The sequence below is a fragment of the Puma concolor genome, chromosome B2, assembly GCF_028749965.1.
Source record: "Puma concolor isolate L17-30 chromosome B2, mPumCon1.1.hap2, whole genome shotgun sequence".
Taxonomy (NCBI): domain Eukaryota; kingdom Metazoa; phylum Chordata; class Mammalia; order Carnivora; family Felidae; genus Puma; species Puma concolor.
Window position 1 is genome coordinate 41914373 of NC_141671.1, and position 20877 is coordinate 41935249.

Below are 20877 nucleotides of genomic sequence, written 5' to 3' on the forward strand. Positions count from 1 at the left end.
AAAAAGGAAGAAAGAAAAGGAGGGAGGGAGGGAAGGCAGGAAGGAAGGGGAAAAAAGAGAAAAAAGAAAGAAAAAAGGGAGAGAGGGAAGGAAGGAAAAAAAGCAAGAGGCAAGAGAAAGGAAGGGAGGGAGGGAAAGAAAGAAAGAGAAAGAAAGAAAAGAAAGAAAGAAAAAAAGAAAAAGAAAGAAAGAAAGAAAGAAAGAAAGAAAGAAAGAAAGAAAGAAAGAAAGAAAGAAAGAAAGAAAGAAAGAAAGAAAGGAAAAGAAAAGAAAAGAAAGGCAGGCTTGGAGAGGAGGTAATTTGTTCTAGCTCTCGGGGGACAAAGCTGGGATTACTGGGCATTAAAAAAGCTGCTTGAAGGCTGGGGACTGAGTCGCCATGGTCTCACCTACACAGCCTACCACTGATTAGCAATTACAACAATAACAACAACTATAATAATAATAAAATTTTAAAACAGGTGCTCACTTAAGTGTTTGCTGCATTACAACCCCAGGAGGGAAGTGACGCGTAAAAAGGCGGCGGCGAAGGCCGTCAAGACAGCCTTCTGCACCTCTTGCAGGACCGACGAGCCCAACCTCGTCCCTTTCAGGCCTAGCCCACAGCTTCCCCTCTCGGCGTGCTGGTCGTCCAGCCGCTCCAGAGCCACCGTTAGTGGGTGGGGTAAGATGCTGCCATAGGACACTGAGGACACCATCTGTTTCTTCATTGGTCGAGGCCGAAAAAAGATCGCCCTCCCATTCGCTGGGGTGCAAGCCCCGGAAAACCCATTGGCTGCGTAGTCCGCGGGCCTTCGTCGGCTCTGAGGGCGGGCCGAGGCAGCCAGAGGAGGGAGCGGGCCGGGGGCTCCCTGTTGCCCTGGTTACGCCGAGGCACGTGTGCAGTCCCGGAAGCGGCTCCGGGAAGCTGCCCAGCGCGCGCAGTCGGAGGAAGCGCAGCCCGGTCCGCTGGGGTCGGGTCCGGCTGGGCCATGGAGCCGTTGCCTGAGCCCGCGCCCCGGCCCGGACCCCGCTGTCTTCTGCTTCTCTCCCTGCTACTGTTGCTGCTGCTGCTACTGCCGGCCCCGGAGCTGGGCCCGAGCCAGGCGCAAGCCGAGGAGACCGACTGGGTTCGACTCCCCAGCAAATGCGAAGGTGAGGGGGCGGGGCCGGCGGGGAGTATCCTGCCAGAGGGGCGGGGCGTGCAGAGAAGGGGGTGAGGGGGATGCAAGATCCTTGCCTCCTGAGCTAGAGTCTCTTCATTCATTGAAGCTACTGTGTGCCTGGCTCTGTGCTGGATGCTGAGGACACAGGGGCGGGCAAGGGATCAGGTCTCGGTGCACCTGGAGCGATCAAATCGGTACAAAAGAAGCAGTTATAATCCAGGGTGGTAGATGCCATGATAGATAACAGGCTTTGCCGAGTGAGGAGCATCTAATTTAGCCTAGGGATGGGGGAAAGGCTGTGTGTAGAGGAAAGTCAGGAAAGGCTTCGTACAGGAAGCCCAAACAATAATTAGGACTTAGCTGGGTGAAGAGAAGTGAAAAGAGAGAATGTCTTAGGAAGCCACAGATGCAGAGGCCCATAGGCTAAGAAGCAAAGGACAGACAAGTTTGAGGAACTGAGAAAGTATGTATGACTGTTCTTAGGGGAAGAAGAGCCTGAGAAAGTCCTTTCCCCTTTTGGCCCTCACCACAACCTAATCTGTGCAATTGATGGACTCCCCCACTAGCTCTGAGCTCCTTGAGGACAGGACCTTTTCTCAGATATTTATTCACACAATGCCTGGTACGCACCCAGTGAATATTTTTGGAATAAATAGGAATAAACAGGGACTGTGGGTGTGGGTGGAGGAAGGAGAAGGGTCTGAGGCCTAAGGGGAGAAGAATACAGGGCCACTTTGGGACAAGAGTAGAGCCTGGGGGAATTTGGTGAGGGAGGAGGATTTTAGGAATAAGGAGAAAATGAATCCCAAAGGTATAGAAGTGGAGGTGTGGAACTTCAGAGAGAGAAAGAGCACCAGCACCCAAGCCAGTGATCTGGGACTATGAAGGGCCATTCTTCCTCCCCCCATCTCTGTTTTCTCCCCGGACCTTCGCAGCCACTCCTTTCTTCCCATCTCTGTAACCCAAACCCCTCAGCAAGTTGGCTATAAATCCATTTCATCCCAATTCAAAGCATACAGCAGGCCAGATGTTCCCTAAGTCCTGGGAAGTGGGGGTGGGGTAGGTGGTTTGGGACACATAATCCTTTCATTTTCGAGATGAAAGATAAGATGCTTCAGACACGACCTGACTTCACCAGTAGGGCTCCCAGTATGGGTGCTAGCCTGTACCTTGTCCCTCAGCCCTATAAATAGGCAGAGGGTTGCAATGCTTTCCTTTCACTCTTTCTCGAGAACTCTTTTGCGGAGTTCATTTCCTCTTTGTTTTCAATCTTAGCCTCCACTGTGTCTCTGATTATCCTCATAGTCTTAAGAAGCTCACATTTCTTTCCATTAGGAGGCATTCACAGACTCAGAAGCAGAGAGCTGGCAAAGATTTTAAGAGATCATTCTAGTCCAACCCCATTTTGTAGGTAATGGATAAAGATTAAAAGGCATTTTCAGGGGCACCTGGGTGGCTGAGTCTGTTAAGCATCTGACTCTTGATTGTGGCTCAGGTCATGATCTCACGGTTTGTGAGTTTGAGCCCCCACGTTGGGCTGTGTGCTGACAGCGTGGAGCCTGCTTTGGATTCTCTCTGTCCCCCTCTCTCTCTGCCCCTCCCCCATTGCACAGTCTTGAGCACACATGGGTGCCTTCTCTGACTCAAAATAAATACATAAAACTTGAAAAAAATGGATTTTCAGTCACAGGATGGCTTGGCAAACTCTTAGGCTCCTCTTAATAGTGTATTTGCTTTTATTTATCATTGTTGCACCTTTGTTGTTAAATGCTGATTGTGTCTGGCCCACAAAGCCTGCCTCCTGGCTCAGTAGCCTCAGTGGAATAGGCCTTGGCACAGAGGAAGGAGAGCCTGCCTGGAAAAAGAGTAGGTGGGTGTCCAGGAGAGTCTGGGGCCTGTGCCATGAGCCTCCTCCAAGTCTGATTCTGGGTGGGATCCCCAGAGGGGGTCTTGAAGAGGTAAGATTTGGAAGAGTTGGGAAGCAAGGTTGTGGTTGATGGGCACAAGAGAGAAAGGAGGTTCCAGGTCCCCAGGGCCTGGAATCCTAAACGTTGAGGGCGTGGGAGAAAGGAGCAAAAGAGCCAGAAAAGCGATGAGCTCACACAGAGTACAGAACAGAGAGGGGAGGGGGACAGGTGTCCTGGATAGAGAGCCTGGGAGGTGCGCCACCTCGATTCATTGCAGACTCTGAGATCCCAGCCTATATTTTGGAATTTTCATGTGTTCCAGATTCTCCAAGCCATCTATTAATGTGTACGTTATAAAATTTTACCAAGCAAGCCTTCAGGGGAGGTATTTGTTTTGGTGGTGAATTGGTCTCCTACCAAAGTCTGCTGTCAGTGTTACAGTCACTCTGATGGTGTTTAGCCTATAGATCATATTCATTCAGAGGCATCAGAAGCTGCTCGACCACAAACACAGTCTGTCAGCAATATTTATTAAGTATCCAACACACACACAGTCCTTGACTAGAGGAATACAGAAAAAAATCCAATACATGGTAACTCACTTTGGGTACCCTTATGGTCTAACTGGGGAGACACAAAATGGCCAAAGGCCCTCAGTGAGAGCATGGGTCCTGGATCCTGCAGAGGCCCAGATAAAATCAGGAGCAGGTGGGATTGGTCCAGAAGAACTTCCCAGTAGGAGGAGGCTTTTAAAATGAAGCTGGGAGGGGCACCTGGGTGGCTCAGTCGGTTGAGCGTCCGACTTCGGCTCAGGTCATGATCTCGTGGTCCATAAGTTCGAGCCCCGCGTCGGGCTCTGTGCTGATGGCTCAGAGCCTGGAGCCTGTTTCAGATTCTGTGTCTCCCCCTCTCTCTGCCCCTCCCCCGTTCATGCTCTGTCTCTGTCTGTCTCAAATATAAAGAAATGTTAAAAAAAATTTTTTTTAAATAAATAAATAAATAAATAAATAAATAAATAAAATGAAGCTGGGAGAATGGGCAGAAAAGCCCCTAGAGGGCATTAAGTGCTCTCCCAGGGCCTCGGACAGGTCACGCTTTTAGTGGTAGTACTCCTTATGCAGTAGTAATTATCTGTTTACACTTCTTTCTACTCCATTAGACTGGATCTGGAACCTTGTTTTCATCTGTGAATCCCCGGCAGTGCCTGACACCTAGGAGTTGCTTAATAACTGAGGAAAAGTAAGAGGAAACGAGAAGGTGAATGTACAGAAACAGTAGAAATAAGGCCTCTGGAAGGGATGGAGCAAATTACCTTGGTAGGAACAGAGAGCTGGTAGTGGAACAACATACGAAATCAAGTAATAAAAGAGGCATACAAGACAGTTAGGGAAATTTGGGACAATTGGGGAAATTTGAATGTGGACTGTTAGGTGGTATTAGAATTGTTAATTTTCCGAGTATCAGTATGGTTGTATGGTTGGGTAGAAGAACGTCCTTATTCTCCAGAGATGCATGAGGACATTTTTAGGGGTGAAAGGTCATGATATCTGCAACTTACTTTTTATTTTATTTTATATCTTTTTTTTTTTAATGTTTATTTTATTTTTGAGAGAGTGAGAGTGTGAGCAGGGGAGGGCCAGAGAGAGAGAGAGAGAGAGAACTGGAAGCAAGCTCCAGGCTCCGAGCTGTCAGCACAGAGCCCGACGTGGGGCTCGAAACATGAACCGTGAGAACATGACCTGACCTGAAGTCGGACGCCTAACTGACTGAACCACCCAGGTGTCCCTGCAACTTACTTTTAAAATGGTTTAGCAGGGGCGCCTGCTAAACGAGCGTCCGACTTCGGCTCAGGTTGTGATCTCGCGGTTTGTGAGTTTGAGCCCCGCGTCGGGCTCTGTGCTGACAGCTCGGAGCCTGGAGCCTGCTTCGGGTTCTGTGTCTCCTCCTCTCTCTGCCCCTCCCCTGCTCATGGTCTGTCTCTCTGTCTCTCAATAATAAATAAACGTTAAAAAAAAATTTTTTTTTAATGGTTTAGCAAAGGGGTGACTTGGTGGCTCAGTTGGTTAAGCATCTGACTTCAACTCAGGTCATAGTCTCCTGGTTCGTGAGTTTGAACCCTGCATCGGGCTCTGTGCTGACAGCTCAGAACCTGGAGCCTGCTTCAGATTCTGGGTCTCCATCTCTTTCTGCTCCTCCCCTGCTTGTGCTCTGTCTCTGAAAAAAAAAAAATAAACATTAAAAACAATTTTTTAATGGTTTAGCAGAAACAATGTATATATTGTTGAGATATACTACTATATTATCATATTATTTTATGTTACATATTGGAGAGAGAATGTAGCAGATCACTAACTGTTGACATGAGCGGAATGTATATAGTTATTCATTATACTCATTCAGCTTTTTTATATGTTTGAAAATTTTAAAGTAAAATGATTACAGAGGGTGGTGGGAGTGGGGGGCAGGAGGGAGCTGGGAGAAATGGAGTCAGCCAGGACTGGACATGGGGCAGTGAATCTTGGAGCCAAGTTTCCCCCCAGTGACCTCCATGGGGTGGTCTGGGACTAACTCCTTCCCTGCCTGGGGTGTTGACCCCGTCTGGGAGAGGCATCCACGTTGGTGTGGTTTGCTGGGAGCTGGCTTCTATCAGACTCACGTGCACTCAGTTGGCTGGGCTGTGTCTCCCTCCCCCAGTGTGTAAATACGTTGCCGTGGAGCTGAAATCAGCTTTTGAGGAAACCGGCAAGACCAAGGAGGTGATCGACACAGGCTATGGCATCCTGGATCGGAAGGCTTCCGGAGTCAAATACACCAAGTCGTAAGTGAAAGAGGGTACCCACCAGCCTGGCCTGCTTTGTTCGTAACGGCTTTAGAGGTTTGGAGTTCCCTTCTCCCTTCCAGCTAGGCAGACCCACCAAAGGGAGGCGGCTCTGACCAACACCTAAATTTGCCCACTGGTTTTGCCCCCAACTATTTGTGTGGTCTTCATAAGTCCCTTTATTCCACTGAGCTTTGGACTTCTCATCTGTAAAAGCAAGACTGTTGGGCCTTATCTCATTCCCAGACTCTTGGATTTCATGGACCAGTGCAAATTAAAAAAAAAAAAAAAAAAAATTGGTAATATAGGGTTACCAATCTTTAATTTTGCCAGGAATAAATATTAAAAGTAAAAATAACCCCCCCAAAAAACTTTCATCAGCTATGATGGTCCTTTCAAAATGAAATGTGTTGGAGCACCTGGCTGGCTCATTCAATGGAGTGTGTGACCCTTGATCTCAGGCTTATAAATTCAAGCCCCACGTTGAGTGTAGAGATGAGTTAAAAATAAATCTTAAAACAGAAAAAAAGAAATATTTTAACATCAAAACTTAATACATTTTGCTTTATAAAACCATCTAAATACTGAATCATTTAGCTTTATAAAAAATGCCTTCCCGTAGAGCTGTTACAATTTTGTCTCTCTGGTCTGTGTTCCAGCATTTCAGAGCCCCCAGACCAGATGACCTATCTTCCTTCCAGCTCTGACTTCCCTTTGGTGAGATGCGCAGGTGTTGGGGTAGCAGGGCTGGAGGGACGGACCACTGACCCACTGGGGCTAGGAGAGGAGTTCAGCCCCTCTCGTGCTGCTGTCTCTGCAGGGACTTACGGTTAATCGAAGTCACTGAGACCATTTGCAAGAGGCTCCTGGACTATAGCCTGCACAAGGAGAGGACCGGCAGCAACCGGTTTGCCAAGGTTGGATTTGTGCTTGTCCTTCATCCCCACTGGGGCCAGGCCTGGAGGTGTCTAAGTGGTCTGCTGGCGTGGGTGTGATTTGGAGATCATGCTTGGGGGGCTTCCCTCCTTGGCCTCTTCCCATTCTTCATCGGCCACGGTGTGCATTTCTCCCCTTCTGAGTGGCCTGGCTTTTCAGTGGCGATAGGCACATTCTTCATGGCCTGGGCCTGCCCATCAGGGCCCTGTCTCAGCCTCAGACTGAAATGCAGGGTGGCAATCCCCGTGGAGGCCTGATCACTTGCTCAGTGAGAGCTCAGGCAGTACAGACCTGTGGGCTTTAGAGATGTCAGAAGACATGGCAGGGTGGGGGTGGGGTTAATACCTCATTCCCCTGGGCCCACTGGGCACGCACCTGGACCGCTGTCAGGGTGCCTGTGTAACATTCAGTGCACTTACTGTATGTATGAATGGCTCTGTCCCTGAACAAGGAGTTTCTCACAACAAGGCCCATAGTTCTTTGTTTCTACGTCTTCAGTGCCTGGCACATGGTAAGAGACTTGCCTCCCACATTTCTCCACCCACCTACCCTTCCAGTGAAGTCGGTTAGTGAGAAACCCCTGGGAAACCTAGAGAGATAGTCTTAAGCAACAGAAGTCTTAAATTTTTTGTTTGTATGAATTTTGTATTCTACTCAGTAATAAAACCATGTTTTGCTTTAATATAAAAATGTTTATGGGGCCCCTGGGGGCTCAGTTGGTTAAGCATCTGACTTTGGCTCAGGTCAGGATCTCACAGTTCATGAGCTCAAGCCCTGCGTTGGGCTCCACACTGATATCGTGGAGCCTGCTTGGGATTCTCTCTCTCCCTTTCTGTCTGCCCCTCTCCTACTTGTGCTTTCTCTCTCTCAAAATAAATAAATACACTTAAATTTTTTTTTAATGTTTGTATTTATTTTTGAGAGAGACAGAGCATGAGCAGGGGAGGGGCAGAGGGAGAGGGAGACACAGAATCCAAAGCAGGCTTCAGGCTACGAGCTGTCAGCACAGAGCCTGACGTGGAGCTCAAACCCATGAACCACGAGATCATGACCTGAGCCAAAGTCGGACACTTAACTGACTGAGCCACCCAGGTGCCCCTAAATAAATAAACCTAAAAAAAAAAAAGTTTAAGATTATTTTCCGTAGCAGTAAAATTAGAAACAACCTAACCATTCACCAGGGGTTAAATAAATTGATGTGGCCATTCAGTGGACAAAACAAAGAATGAGGTAGCTCTTTGTGGCGTGAATTAAAATTATCTCCAAAGTCTGTTAATAAGGCCAGGTGCAGAAGAGTGTGTCTGCTATATACTATTGCTTGTGTAAAAAATGGGGGTGAGGAGGGCAGGATGGATTTGTATGTATATTTGTTTGTATTTGCATGCATTACCTCTGGAAAGATAGAGGAAGTAGATGATGTGTAGGTGTAGTCTCCAGGGAGAGGACCTAGGTAGCTGGCAGAAATATTTTTACAGAACTGGGTCCTCCCTGCCTCACTCGTGCCCACTTCCAACCCAGGAAAGGCACAAGCCGTAGGAAGAATTAGAGCAGTGAGCGGGTCTAGACGTGGGGGCGCGAGTGTTCCTGGCCACAGTGAGGGGAAAGAGCAAAGGCACACTTAATTCCTGGGAAAGGAGTATCTATTCAAAGGGCCAGAAGGCAACAGCAGCCCTTTTGGGGATTTTTGTTTGTTTCTTTAAGTTATTATGATGATGATGATTTTAATAGCGAGAGGGGAAGAGAGAGTGAGGGGCAGAGCGAGAGGGAGAGACTCTTAAGCAGGCTCCATGCTCAGCACAGAGCCTGACGCGGGGCTTGATCCCACAACTGTGAGTTCATGACCTGGGTCAAAGTCAAGAGTCAGATACTTAACCTACTGAGCCACCCAGGCGCCCACACAGCAGCCCCTTTTGAAAGGGGGAGGTGTGGGGAGGCAGGATAGGTTGTGTGTGATTGTGTGTGTGTAGGTGTGTAGGTGCGTAGGGGTTGTGGAGTAGGCCTGAAAGAGGGGAGAGGAAAGTGAGGTCCAGTGTGAGAAGCCTTGAGAGTCCTGGCTTCTCAGAGCTGGGTCCTTGGGCCTCCAGCACCACCCGGAGAGGAGGGTGGGAGGTAGGGAAAGCTCCGCTTCTCATGCCTGGTTGCCTCTTCCAGGGCATGTCTGAGACCTTTGAGACACTGCACAACCTGGTCCACAAAGGGGTCAAGGTGGTGATGGATATCCCCTATGAGCTGTGGAATGAGACCTCTGCAGAGGTGGCTGACCTTAAGAAGCAGGTATGGGCCTTTTGGCCCTCAGAGCCTACCGTGCCCCACGGGGGTGGGTGGGGACTGGGTCTGGGGCTGAGGAAGGCCACCAAGAGCTGGGAGGCTTTGATCAAGTCATCTCACCTCTCTGCCTTCAGTTTCCTCAGGAGAATCACAGCCACCTGCCTGCCCTGCAGTGGGTTGTGAGGCTCAGCTGAGCTCCCCCGGGAGCAAGTCAGTGCTGGGGCTTTGCCAACGCAATGTACTCTGATTCATAGTGCGACGTGTTGGTGGAAGAGTTTGAGGAGGTGATCGAGGACTGGTACAGGAACCACCAGGAGGAAGACCTGACTCAGTTCCTCTGCGCCAACCACGTGCTGAAGGGCAAGGACACCAGTGAGTCTGAGGGAGGGAGAGGGCAGGGTGGGTGGGCCCTCAGCTTTACTGCTTGCCCCCCCTCAGGGGAGGTGGGTAGGGAGGGGACAGAGAAGAGATAAGACCTAGAAAGCACCATACCCTCAAGGAGCTTGATGGGACAGCGTGGAGTAAGAGGTACTGAAACCAGGTGCAGAATAACATGGTGGTAACTCAGATGCCCCCAGAGGGGCCTGGAGGCCCCAGAGAGGCAGGAGGAGGGGACCTGACACCACTTCCAGTTGCCGCTTCCGGGGCCGCCCAGTCAGTGCTCCTCACCCAGCAAACCAGTCTGTTGAGGGTGTCTCTCCTCACCCCAGGTTGCCTCGCAGAGCAGTGGTCCGGCAAGAAGGGGGACACAGCCGCCCTGGGAGGGAAGAAGTCTAAAAAGAAGAGCGGCAAGGTCAAGGCCTCGGGCAGCGGCAGCAAACAGAGGAAGGAGCTAGGTGGCCTTGAAGAAGACCCCAGCCCCGATGAGGATGAGGGCATCCAGAAGGCATCCCCCCTTACACACAGCCCCCCGGATGAGCTTTGAGCCTAACCCAGTGCCCCCTGTATCATGACCCCTGACCTGGAAGCTGAAGAATCTGGGGCACAGCTCTGGCAGGCAGATGGCTGTCCCTCTCCAAGTCCTCCCTGCCGTGCCAGCTTCCTGCCGGGAAAGACACAGGGCCAGGGAAGAGCTCAGATCAGCTGCCGTCAGCCTACCGACCTCCTCCCTCTGCCAAGCGGCTGTCCTGACCCAGGCTTCAGGCAGGCCATGCGATTTCACGCCTACCAAGGACTCCAGTATGAACTCCGGAGGGGCAGGTGTGGAGAGGGCACCCGGCCTTCACCTCCCCTCACTCCTTCCCAGCAGGGAAGCAAGACTACAGGCCTCCCCACCCCTGCTTATCCCCTCCTGTGGACACCTTGCACTCTGCCTGGCCCTCCCCAGGGCTCACAGAGTAAAAACCTTTTGGCCTTTTTTGTTCTGATTTTTGAGTCCCCTCCAGCTCCTCAGAGGGGCCTGGAGTCCCAGTTGCTCTCCTCCCTCTCCCCTTCCAGCCCAGGGGGGCCAAGGGTGGAGAGGCGGCTCCCATCCCCCATTATTGAGGCTGGGCCTGCCAGCTGTGGGGGGCAGCAAGTGCCAGGAGGGCCCAGGTTGTTTTGGGGTGAGGCTCAGGACTGGGCTTTGGCCCTGCCCCTCAGCTGCCTTTGGACTCCCTAAGCTCCCCAGGCCAGGAGGGGCCTCACTTGTGCCCTGGCCACCTGGCTGGGCTCCCGCTGCCTCTCCTCTCTCGCGCAAGGCCTTCCCCTTTGTTGTGTAAACTGTTTACTGGTGACCCCGCCAGATCCCACCCCTCCTTCCCACCTCATCTGCCCTACTTGTTGGTCTTGAACCTTGTTCCCTGATGACCACAGCTGGTCACTCTGCTCTTCCTAGCTGTTGTGCCTGGAGTCTGGAGGGGAGGACACCCCAGCCCCCCAACAACAGCTGGTTACACAACGTTCTCTGGGTGCAGGGGAAGAACAGGAAGGCTGGCCTCTAGGGAGAAGGGGTGGGAGGCCCAGGCACCTCCGCATTCTGTCCTGAGGGCAGGGATCAGGCCCTCAGTAGCGATAGTGAGGACAGCGGCACGCACTCCCAGGGCTTTAACTTGAACCCTAACAACTCTTGGGGGTGGGTGCCATTAGCCTCATTTTGTAGAAGGTAAAACTGAGGCTCAAATTAAGTGACGTGCCCAAGGTCCTGCCGTTAGTAAGTGTGCAGCTGGCACGACTCTGGGTCCATTGTATTTCCCCTACCCTGAAGCTGCCAGCTCCTTCACCCAACACCCGGCACTGGCAGTGTGGTCCACACTGAACTGGTTTGGTTTCTTAGCCAGAACTCCACCCTTACCAGCATGCCTCTTTTCAAAGGAAAGGAGGAGGCTTCTTAGGAGGAGACAATGGCAGAATGTCCTGCCAGCGTGGCACCCCCACCAGGTGCCCTGTGGGTACCCGCACAGACTCTGTGCTTCTGGCCTGGGCCTGCTGGGCCGGGGGAGATGCACTGCCGAAGTGCCGCAGACTCTGGCTCTGGTGAAATGTTCCAGGGCCTGAACTGGGGGTGTGGGGCCCCTCGTAGCCTGGGCTCAGGCCCACTTCTCCCCTGAGTTGGGGCAGCCAAGGTCATAGAGGGTGGAGGAAACGGAAAAATTTTCTTCCGGCTGGTGAGGCTTCCAACAGGTCCTTGGAGGATGATGCTTTTTTGGGTCAGCCCCTCTGCCCCCACCCATCTCCGGGACCGGTACTGCCCCCTGTTGAAGGGGCTGTGGGCAGTGAGAGTCCAGTCGAGACTCAGGTCCCACCCAGGACTTTGTTCAAGGGCTGGAGCCCAGGGCTGGGGAACCGTTTGCAGCCCCCCTGGACTGTCCAGGATTTCATGGCTAGTCTCTGATTCCCCCATTATGTCACTGACCCACAGCACCTCCGTGCCTGCCTTACATCAGTCCCTAGAGCTTCATTGGTCCTTAAAGTAGGATGAGACAAGACCTGTCCCCTTACTGGGGTGTTGACCCAGTGGCCCAATCCAGACCCAGTCCCAGACCAGAGGGCAGACAGTGCTGTGACTGCTTTGCTCTTTGACCTGTGGCTGCTGCATGAATAGCACCTTGTTCCTCCCCCACCACCACCCACAAGGCCAAGCAGGTTGCACACACTAGCTCTCCACCCACCCACCCCAGTAAGCAGCCTCTCCCTCCACCCCCCACCCCCCACCCCGCCCCCAGCCTGGAAGAGCCAGAGGCAAGATCCAGCTTTCCAGGTTTTTCTTTTTCTCTCCCCACCACACCTACAAGCCTTTCTGAACTTGACTATGCCTTCCACTCTCCCACACCCCTTCTCTCCATAAGATGAGGGGACTGGCTGAGCTGGAGTTAATCTGATTTTAGTCCCTTAATTAGAAATCCTGTTAAAACAGGGTTTCCTAAACTCACCTGAACATGAAAAGTCACATGGAATGGTGGTTAAACATACAGATGTCTGGGCCCACCTGATTTGCTGGGTTGGAGACCTGGAAGTCTGCATGCTTAACAAGCCTCTCTCATGGTTCTCACGATGAGGCCAGCTGGACCCCACTATACCAGGAGAAACAGGGTGTCTTGCTAAGAGGGGAGAGGGCCTCAATGAAATCACAAGGTCAGTGTCTTGTCCTCAGAAACACAACTTGTCGGAACCTCAGAAAGGATCTGTCTCTCAGCCATCATCCAGAACCACAAAGGCCGATGGGCAAACCAGAAAGCATTTCTTTCACTTCCATGATTAAAAGAACCACAGGCCCTGGTAGTGGAGTCTCAGGGGTTGGGGCTCTGTAGTCTCAGGGGCGGCTGCACAAGGACTCTATTTATTCTAGAGGACAATCGCTAGGAAGTTTCTTCAACTTCCCAGTTCCTGGGTGGTATTTCCATGCAGCATCTTTTTGCAGGTTAGAAAATGGTGCTCTTCACACCTTTGACTTCCATCTGTCAGAAAGTTGTCTTAATGTCAGTTTTGTTAGAATAAGAGACAGACTACCAGGATCCCGCCAGAAAATAATAAATTTACAAACCCATGAATGGCAGTCCCTTAAATCTGGAAGCTTTGTGTGGTATCCAACTGCCCTGCATCATTTCTGTTCACAAGTGTGAGCAAATGCCTCTTCTTTTTTTTTTAATCTCAATTTTTTAATCATATTATTTTAGAGAGAGAGAATCTTAAGCAGTCTCCACACTCAGCACCGGAGCCCAATGCAGGGCCCGATCCCCCGACCCTGGGATCATGAGTTAAGCTGAAACCGAGTCTGATGCTCAACCAACTGAGCCACCCAGGAGCCCGATTATTATTATTTTTTTTAATCTTAAGGCATGCTTTTTGCTACAGATGCATGGTCCAAACCTAAGTGGTTTATAGGAGGGCTCTGTGTACTAATCCTAGCAGCAGAGCCAGTTGAATCTCTCTTAAACATCCTCTGATGGCCTAGTTTGCTCTAGTAAGGAGTTTCACTGGAATAATAGTAACCACTATTTTTTGAGTGCTTACTATGTGACAAACACAGTTGTACATGCTTTACATAATTATTTAACACTACTATGATCTCAAGGCCATGGATTTCTAAAAACTCAAAGTACAGAAAAGTGCTTACAGCTCAATGAGTTTTTACAAACTGAAAACCCAAGTCATCTGCACCCAGCTCATGAAACGTTATTACCATTGCCCCCTACACACACACACACACAGGGAATGTCATCTATTTTGTTTACTGTTGTATCCCCAGCACTTAGTATAGTGGATGGCACAGAATAGCTGCTTAATAAATACCCATTGAATGAAAGGTTAAATAACTTGCCCAAGGTCACACACGAGTGGCCCTAGCAGGTTATGAGCACAGGCGGAATGGCTTCAGTGTCCTGAGGCAGAGCCATGAGGCCACAGTACCCTGGAGCTATGGGTTGGCTTAGGGCACCACCCGCCTCTTACATGGCTCCCTTCTAGAAGGCAGCCCAGCTATGCAGTCTGCTTGTCTATGTCTTCCAAGTTCAACATGGGGAATGCAATTAGGAGCAAGACAACTTTCAAGTCTCTCCCTTTTCAGAGTTTACTGTTGCATATAGGTGAAAGCCAGCTTGACCCTTATGCTGCCCTCAAGGGCTGGATTTTTTTTTTTTTTTTTCAGTAATCTCTACACCCAACATGGAGTTCAAACTCACAACCCCAAAATCGAGAATCACATGTTCCACACATTGAGCCAGCCATGCACCCCTCAAGGGCTGGCTCCTGTTTACAATGTCTTTCTTTTTTTTTTTTTTCAAAAAATTTTAATGTTTTTTTTTAAATTTTTTTTTTTTTTTTAACGTTTATTTATTTTTGAGACAGAGAGAGACAGAGCATGAACGGGGGAGGGTCAGAGAGAGGGAGACACAGAATCTGAAGCAGGCCCCGGGCTCTGAGCTGTCAGCACAGAGCCCGACACGGGGCTCGAACTCACAGACTGAGATCATGACCCGAGCTAAAGTCGGACGCTCAACCGACTGAGCCGCCCAGGCGCCCCCCAAAAATGTTTAATGTTTTATTTATTTTTGAGAGACAGAGAGACAGACAGAGTATGAACGGGGAGGGGCAGAGAGAGAGGGAGAAACAGAATCCGAAACAGGCTCCAGGCTCTGAGCTGTCAGCACAGAGCCAGGCGTAGGGTTTCGACTTGTGAACCACAAGATCATGACCTGAGTTGAAGTCAGACACTTAACCGACTGAGCAGCCCAGGGGCCCCCGCTGTTTACAATTTCTTGAAGAGGAATCCAACGTTACTCATTCTTCCTTTAAAATTGTGCTCTCCATCTACTAAGGTTGTACAGGCCAAGAGAACTTAAGCTTCCTTTAACACGATCGTGACTGTTTGTAAGGAAGTGTTGTTGCCCATTGAGAGGAGAGAGAAGCAGGCTGACTCCGTCACCAGTTCCAAGGGCAGCAACACCTCCTCCCACCACCAATCACCCCAAAAGATAAAAGGTTCTCAGCCCAAAAAGGGGAAGAAAACAAAAAGACACTCAAAAAGCTAGATTTTTATCTTGTTCAGAATTACGCACCAAAGTGTCTTGGTGTTTTACCGTCCGTCTCATCCAGACATGATGGCATGTGTAAATCGCCTGTCTGAGCAGTGCTTAGTTAGCATGTTGCCAGGGCTCAAATAGTATATCATTTTCCTGTGGAAGAGTACAGCTCAGTGAGCAGATTGGTATACACAGAAGAGATCTTACTGGGCATGAGCACACCTTACAACGGCTTTTAATAGTGTGAAATGATCAAAGGAAGCCTCTCTTCTTACACATTGGTGGAATTCTTACACCATTAGTTAGTGCTGCAATCCACTGATGTAGGGACCAATTCTACACTCACTTAACAGGACTTTTTTTTTTTTTATGTACTTAAAGCATTTTTTTAATTTTTAAAAAGACTGTGGTAAACTACCCATAAATATAAAATTTACCGTATTAATCTGTCTTAGTGTAGAATCCAGTAGCATGAAGCACAGTCACATTGCTGTGCAACCATTCTCCAGACTCTTCATATCTTACAAAACAGATACTCTGTACCCACTGAAAACTCCTCCTTCTCCCCTCCTCCAGGCTCTCCTCACCACTGTCCCACTTTCTGTCTCCATGACTTTGACTACCCCAGATATCTCATACAAGTGGAATCATACAGTAGTTACCTTTTTTATTAATGGCTTATTTCACACGGCACAATGTCTTCAAGGTTTATTCATGTTGTTTTTGTTTTGTTCTGTTTTGTTTAATTTACATTCAAGTTAACATATAATGCAATAATGATTTCAGGAATAGAATCCAATGATTCAGCACCTATGTTTAACACCCAGTGCTTATCCCAACAAGTGCCCTCCTCAATGCCCCTTGCCCATTTAGCCCATCCCCCCACCCACCCAAAACCCCTGCAGTAACCCTCAGCTTGTTCTCTGTATTTAAGTCTCTTATGTTTTCCCCCCTCCCTGTTTTTATATTATATTTGCTTCCCTTCCCTTATGTTCACCTGTTTTGTATCTTAAATGCCACATGAGTGAAGTCATATATGTCTTTCTCTAATTTCGCTTGGCATACATAATACCCTCTGGTTCCATCCACATTGTTGCAAATGGCAAGATTTCGTTCTTTTTGATTGCTGAGTAATATTCCATTGTGTATATATACCACATCCTCTTTATCTTTTCACCAGCTGATGGGCATTTAGGCTCTTTCCATATGTTGGTTATTGTTGATAGTGCTGCTATAAATATTGGGGTGCATGTGCCCCTTCGAAACAGCACTCCTATATCCTTTGGATAAATACCTAGTAGTACAATTGCTGGGTCATAGGATAGTTCTATTTTAAATTTTTTGAGGAACTTCCATACTGTTTTCCAGAGTGGCTGCACTAGTTTGCATTCCCACTGGCAGTGCAAAAGGGTTCCTCTTTCTCTGCATCCTCGCCAACATCTGTCATTGCCTGAGTTTTAACAGAACTTTATTAAAGCAGATTAAGTCTTGGGGCGCCTGGGTGGCTCAGTCGGTTAAGCAGCCGACTTCGGCTCGGGTCATGATCTCGTGGTCTGTGAGTTCGAGCCCCACGTCGGGCTCTGTGCTGACAGCTCAGAGCCTGGAGCCTGTTTCAGATTCTGTGTCTCCCTCTCTCTGACCCTCCCCTGTTCATGCTCTATCTCTCTCTGTCTCAAAAATAAATAAACGTTAAAAAATTTAAAAAAAAAAAAAAAAGCAGATTAAGTCTTATATGGTATATTAAAGAGTCCAAAAAGGGATCCATTGTGATATATCTGCTAACAGAGTCCATGTGGGTGGGTGGCTTCCCTCCTCTCCCCCCAACATTCCAGTGTTCCATCTGGGTAGACGTGGTCAGCAGATGAGAGAGAGAGAGAGAGAGAGCGAGAGCGAGTGCACTGGCACATGTGTGTATGTGCACACACGTGCAAGCAGGGGAGGGGCAGAGAGAGAAAGGGAGAGAGAGAATCGCAAGCAGGCTCTGCACTGTCTGCACTGAGTCTGACAAGAGGCTCAAATTCATGCACCATGAGTTTGTGACGTGAGCTGAGATCAAGAGTCAGACTGAGCCACGCAGGTGCCCCATAGACAGGAGTTTTTTTCAGCACCTTTGACTGGAGTTTGGAAATTAGCGTCCATCATCTGAAAAATTAATTTTACCTGTTCTGAATCTAAACAAAAACAGGATGTCCTCCATTTGTAGTTACTGTACATGCATAGTTCACCATTCTAGAATTTTAATGTGTCCTCAAATTGGAATAGCTTGAGAGTTTGTCTGGTTGCAGCCATATTCCCAAGCTAAAGTCTTTTTGCAAACATCACACATTTGGGGATGAAGAATTTACTCTTTTCAGCTAATGTCAAATAAGCACCACATATTAAAAATATCACAGGCACCTGGGTGGCTCAGTCAGTTGAGCGTCCAAATTTGGCTCAGGTTATGATCTCACAGTTTGTGAGTTCGAGCCCCACATTGGGCTTGCTGCTGTCAGCACAGAGCCCACTTCAGATCCCTGTCCCCTTCTCTGCCCCTCCCCCACTTGCACGCGCGCTCTCTCTCTCTCAAAAATAAACATTTAAAAATAAAAATATCCTCTATTCTTGTTTTCAGTTAAGTCAAATTGTAAATTGATTCATATTCTGGGATCCTCTCTTGCATGGCCCAGGGCCTCACATCTGTTTCTCTAAAACTCACCAGAACTAACAAGTAAAACAAAAGGCAGTTTCAATATATTTCGGTGGGTAGAGGACGTGGACAATTTAGAGATGAAGGAGTGAAACTACTTGGTACATTTTGGTGGCAAATAAAGAAGACTACAACAATTAGATATCATTTTCTAACTAGTAAAATATCAAGGAATAACATCTTTGCGTAGAGAAGAATTGAAACAAGTATTTGTTTTGGGTGACAATATCAATTAATAGAAAAATTCCATTTGGGATATGATTTGATCATAATTATCCAACTGTTCACTCTGTTGAAAAATTGTGAGAGCATTTTAAACACTCAGAACTTGGGGAATGATTAAACAAGTCATAACACATCTATTCAATGTAGCCATTGAAAGCATGCTTAATGCCAAGTAATTTAAGGTCAAGAGAAGAAAACAAGATTGTGATAGTTAAAAGTTTAAAAAAAAAAATAAAAGAAAGAAAAGAAGTAAAAAGGTCCATGAAATTTCATGTGTGCTTTATGATGTTGACATTTTTTTAAATGCCTCTGGATGAGAAAGAAATCAAATCATTATTAACTTCACACCAAAAATCTTGTTTTCAAATGGAAAGTACATCTATAAGTGACTCACAACCTATACTTTTTTAATCCAAAGTTACTACCAGTATTCATATTATTTTTAAAAAATCGTATTATAGGTCTTTGGGTAAAAGGCTATGTTTCTCAAAAATCGTTAAGTATCAGTATGTAAATAAAAACCAAATATTTAAATAAAATTCCTTATCAGTATGGAGAGTACAGCTTTTAGCCTCCGAAGGCTGCAAACCCATCACAAAAATGTTATACAAACAAAAATGCTGTACAAGAAAAAGTTCCTGGGGAAGAGGGAGTGGGGGATCATGTAACACTAAAACAAAAGGAAAGATTCTTTTTATTATTATTTAAAAAATTTAAGTTTATTTTCAGAGAGAGAGAGAGAATGCGCGCACTAGTGGGGGAGGGGCAGAGAGAGAGAGAGAGAGAGAGAGAGAGAGAGAGAGAGAGAATACCAAGCAGGCTCTAGGCTGCCAGTGCTGAGCCTGATGCCAGGCTCAAACCCACAAAACTGTGAGATCATAACCTGAGCTGAAACCAAGAGTTGGGCACTTAACTGACTGAGCCACCCAGGTGCCCCAAAAAGCAAGATTCTTAAATAGTTGTTCTAGGTAATTTTTTTTCCTTTTTTTCCTCCTAGGTAAGAACAAAATCAAAATGCTGTTTTTGGGGACTAGTTTTATGGAATGACTCTGGAATCAGTGTCTTTATGGCAGTTTCTAAATGAAAGGGTGTGCAAAGATGTCTAAATTTACAAATCAATGCCCTTCATTCAGGATGTACTATTATTTATGTAAATATCAGGAGAAGAAAGTATTCCAAATCACAAGAATACTTGTCTTTAAATATTGAGACCCAAAGAGTTGGGTAAACCTTGTGATCTATTGAAATGATTATCCTGGTCTTTCTAAAGTCCAATGTGGGGCTTGAATTCACTACCCTGAGATCAAGACCTGAGCCGAGATCAAACCTGAGCTGGGAACAAGAGTCAAAAGCTTAACCTCTGAGCCACCCAGGCGTCCCTAAAGGGGACATTTCCCAGCAGCATTTTGAGCCCTGAGAAAATCCCAGGCTTACCTCAGATGTATTCAGAGAGGGTTAAGAGGCAAAAAGTAAATGGAAAAGAGGACATCTGGGTGGCTCAGTGGGTTAAGCGTCCAACTTCGGTTCATGTCATGATCTCACAGTTCATGGGTTCGAGCCCTGCATCCAACTCTGTGCTGACAGCTCATGGCCTGGAGGCTGCTTCAGATTCTGTGTCTCCCTCTCTCTCTGCTCCTCCCAGGCACACGCTCTGTGTCTCTCAATTAAAAATAAACGTTAAAAAAAATAACTAAAAAAAAAGTAAATGGAAAAGAAATCAATAGTAAGGAAAAAAATAATAAACTGCCTTAGGCCACTTATCTATGTATTTATAACTCCCAGTTCTGTGCCCTTCTAAGCCTGTTGCCAAAAACCTGTCTGTAGGGTCAACATGAGCACAAGACTCTATTACTTGGTCAGGACAGGCTCATTTGAGGCAATCTGTGTGCTACAAATAGGAAGCTGAGAATGATTATATGGGGGCATCTACCTGGCTCAGTCGGAGGAGCATGTGACTCTTGATCTCAGGGTAATGAGTTTGAGCCCCATGTCAGGTGTAGCAATTACTTAAATAAATAAAACTTAAAAAAAATGGGGGCACTTGGGTGGCTCAGTCAAGCATCCAACTCTTGATTTCGGCTCAGCTCACAGTCCTGAGGTTTGTTCATAAGATTCAGGATGGAGTCGGGCTCTGCACTGACACCATGGAGCCTGCTTGGGATTCTCTCTCTCCTTCACTCTGTGCTCCTGCCCCTGCCTCTCTCAAAAATATATATATATAAACTTTTGAAAAAAGATTATATGGTCTTTGGGGTTCCTCCAGCTCCCAGATTCTACAGCTAATAAAAGGGGGAGGGGGAGGAGAGCTTCCTTCATTCTAAACTCTATACATAGCTCTTTCTGAAGCCAGACAAACCAAGATAGATAGGGAAGGCTGTTCTCCCTGTCTTGAGCTTCACTGGGTGGTATCATCTTGCTGAATCCATCTCAGTCCAAGGTGGTGTCCTAGGAAAAGACCTTCTGCTTTGGGGAGGAAGGGTGGATGTATAACCAAACCAAAGGGCCAATTTATGAAGTGACAGTGAACAATATAACAGCAAGGGCACCAAGCACTTCCACCCTTAACCCTTGACTTCCTACCCTGTGGGCACCTCCATGGAAAGCACATAGTGTTTAAAAAAGTAAAAATTTTAGGGGCACCTAGGTGGCTCAGTTGAGAGAGCACGTGACTCTTTTTTTTTTTTAAGATTTATTTTTCTTTCTTTCTTTTTTCTTTTTTTTTTCTTTTAAGTAATCTCTCCACCCAACTGGGGCTCGAACTTACAACCGGGAGGTCAAGAGTAGCATACTCCAGGGACTGAGCCAGCCGGGCGCCTCTAGAGTATGTGACTCTTGATCACGGGTTGTGACTTAGAGCCCACTGTTGGGTGTAGAGATTACTTAAAAACAAAATCTTTATTTATTTATTTATTTTTTTGTGTGTGTGGAGACGCTGGAGATCGAACAGGGCCTC

General features: G+C 47.7%; 1 protein-coding gene across 3 annotated transcripts; it reads left to right on the forward strand.

Annotated features, from left to right (window-relative positions):
* Positions 1-811: 811 nt before the first annotated feature.
* Positions 812-10430, forward strand: CNPY3 (canopy FGF signaling regulator 3). Of its 3 annotated transcripts, none has more exons than XM_025925198.2 (7): positions 812-1134; positions 5747-5870; positions 6530-6587; positions 6665-6787; positions 8958-9080; positions 9329-9446; positions 9785-10430. In XM_025925198.2, the coding sequence occupies exons 1-7, from the start codon at positions 972-974 to the stop codon at positions 9997-9999; spliced, it is 924 nt and encodes a 307-aa protein (XP_025780983.1). In that variant the 5' UTR covers positions 812-971; the 3' UTR covers positions 10000-10430. The 3 variants fall into 3 exon arrangements, with proteins under 3 accessions (XP_025780983.1, XP_025780984.1, XP_086563020.1); XM_086706894.1 differs by lacking the exon at positions 812-1134 and adding an exon at positions 4274-4291; XM_025925199.2 differs by lacking the exon at positions 6530-6587 and having other exon boundaries at positions 815-1134; positions 6691-6787.
* The last annotated feature ends 10447 nt before the right edge of the window (positions 10431-20877 follow it).

Coding starts and splice junctions, on each gene's coding strand:
- CNPY3 (XM_025925198.2), top strand. CDS start 972: ATGGAGCCGTTGCCTGAGCCCGCGCCCCGGCCCGGACCCCGCTGTCTT. Junction 1,135..5,746: donor ACTCCCCAGCAAATGCGAAG/GTGAGGGGGCGG, acceptor TCCCTCCCCCAG/TGTGTAAATACGTTGCCGTG. Junction 9,447..9,784: donor GCTGAAGGGCAAGGACACCA/GTGAGTCTGAGG, acceptor TCCTCACCCCAG/GTTGCCTCGCAGAGCAGTGG.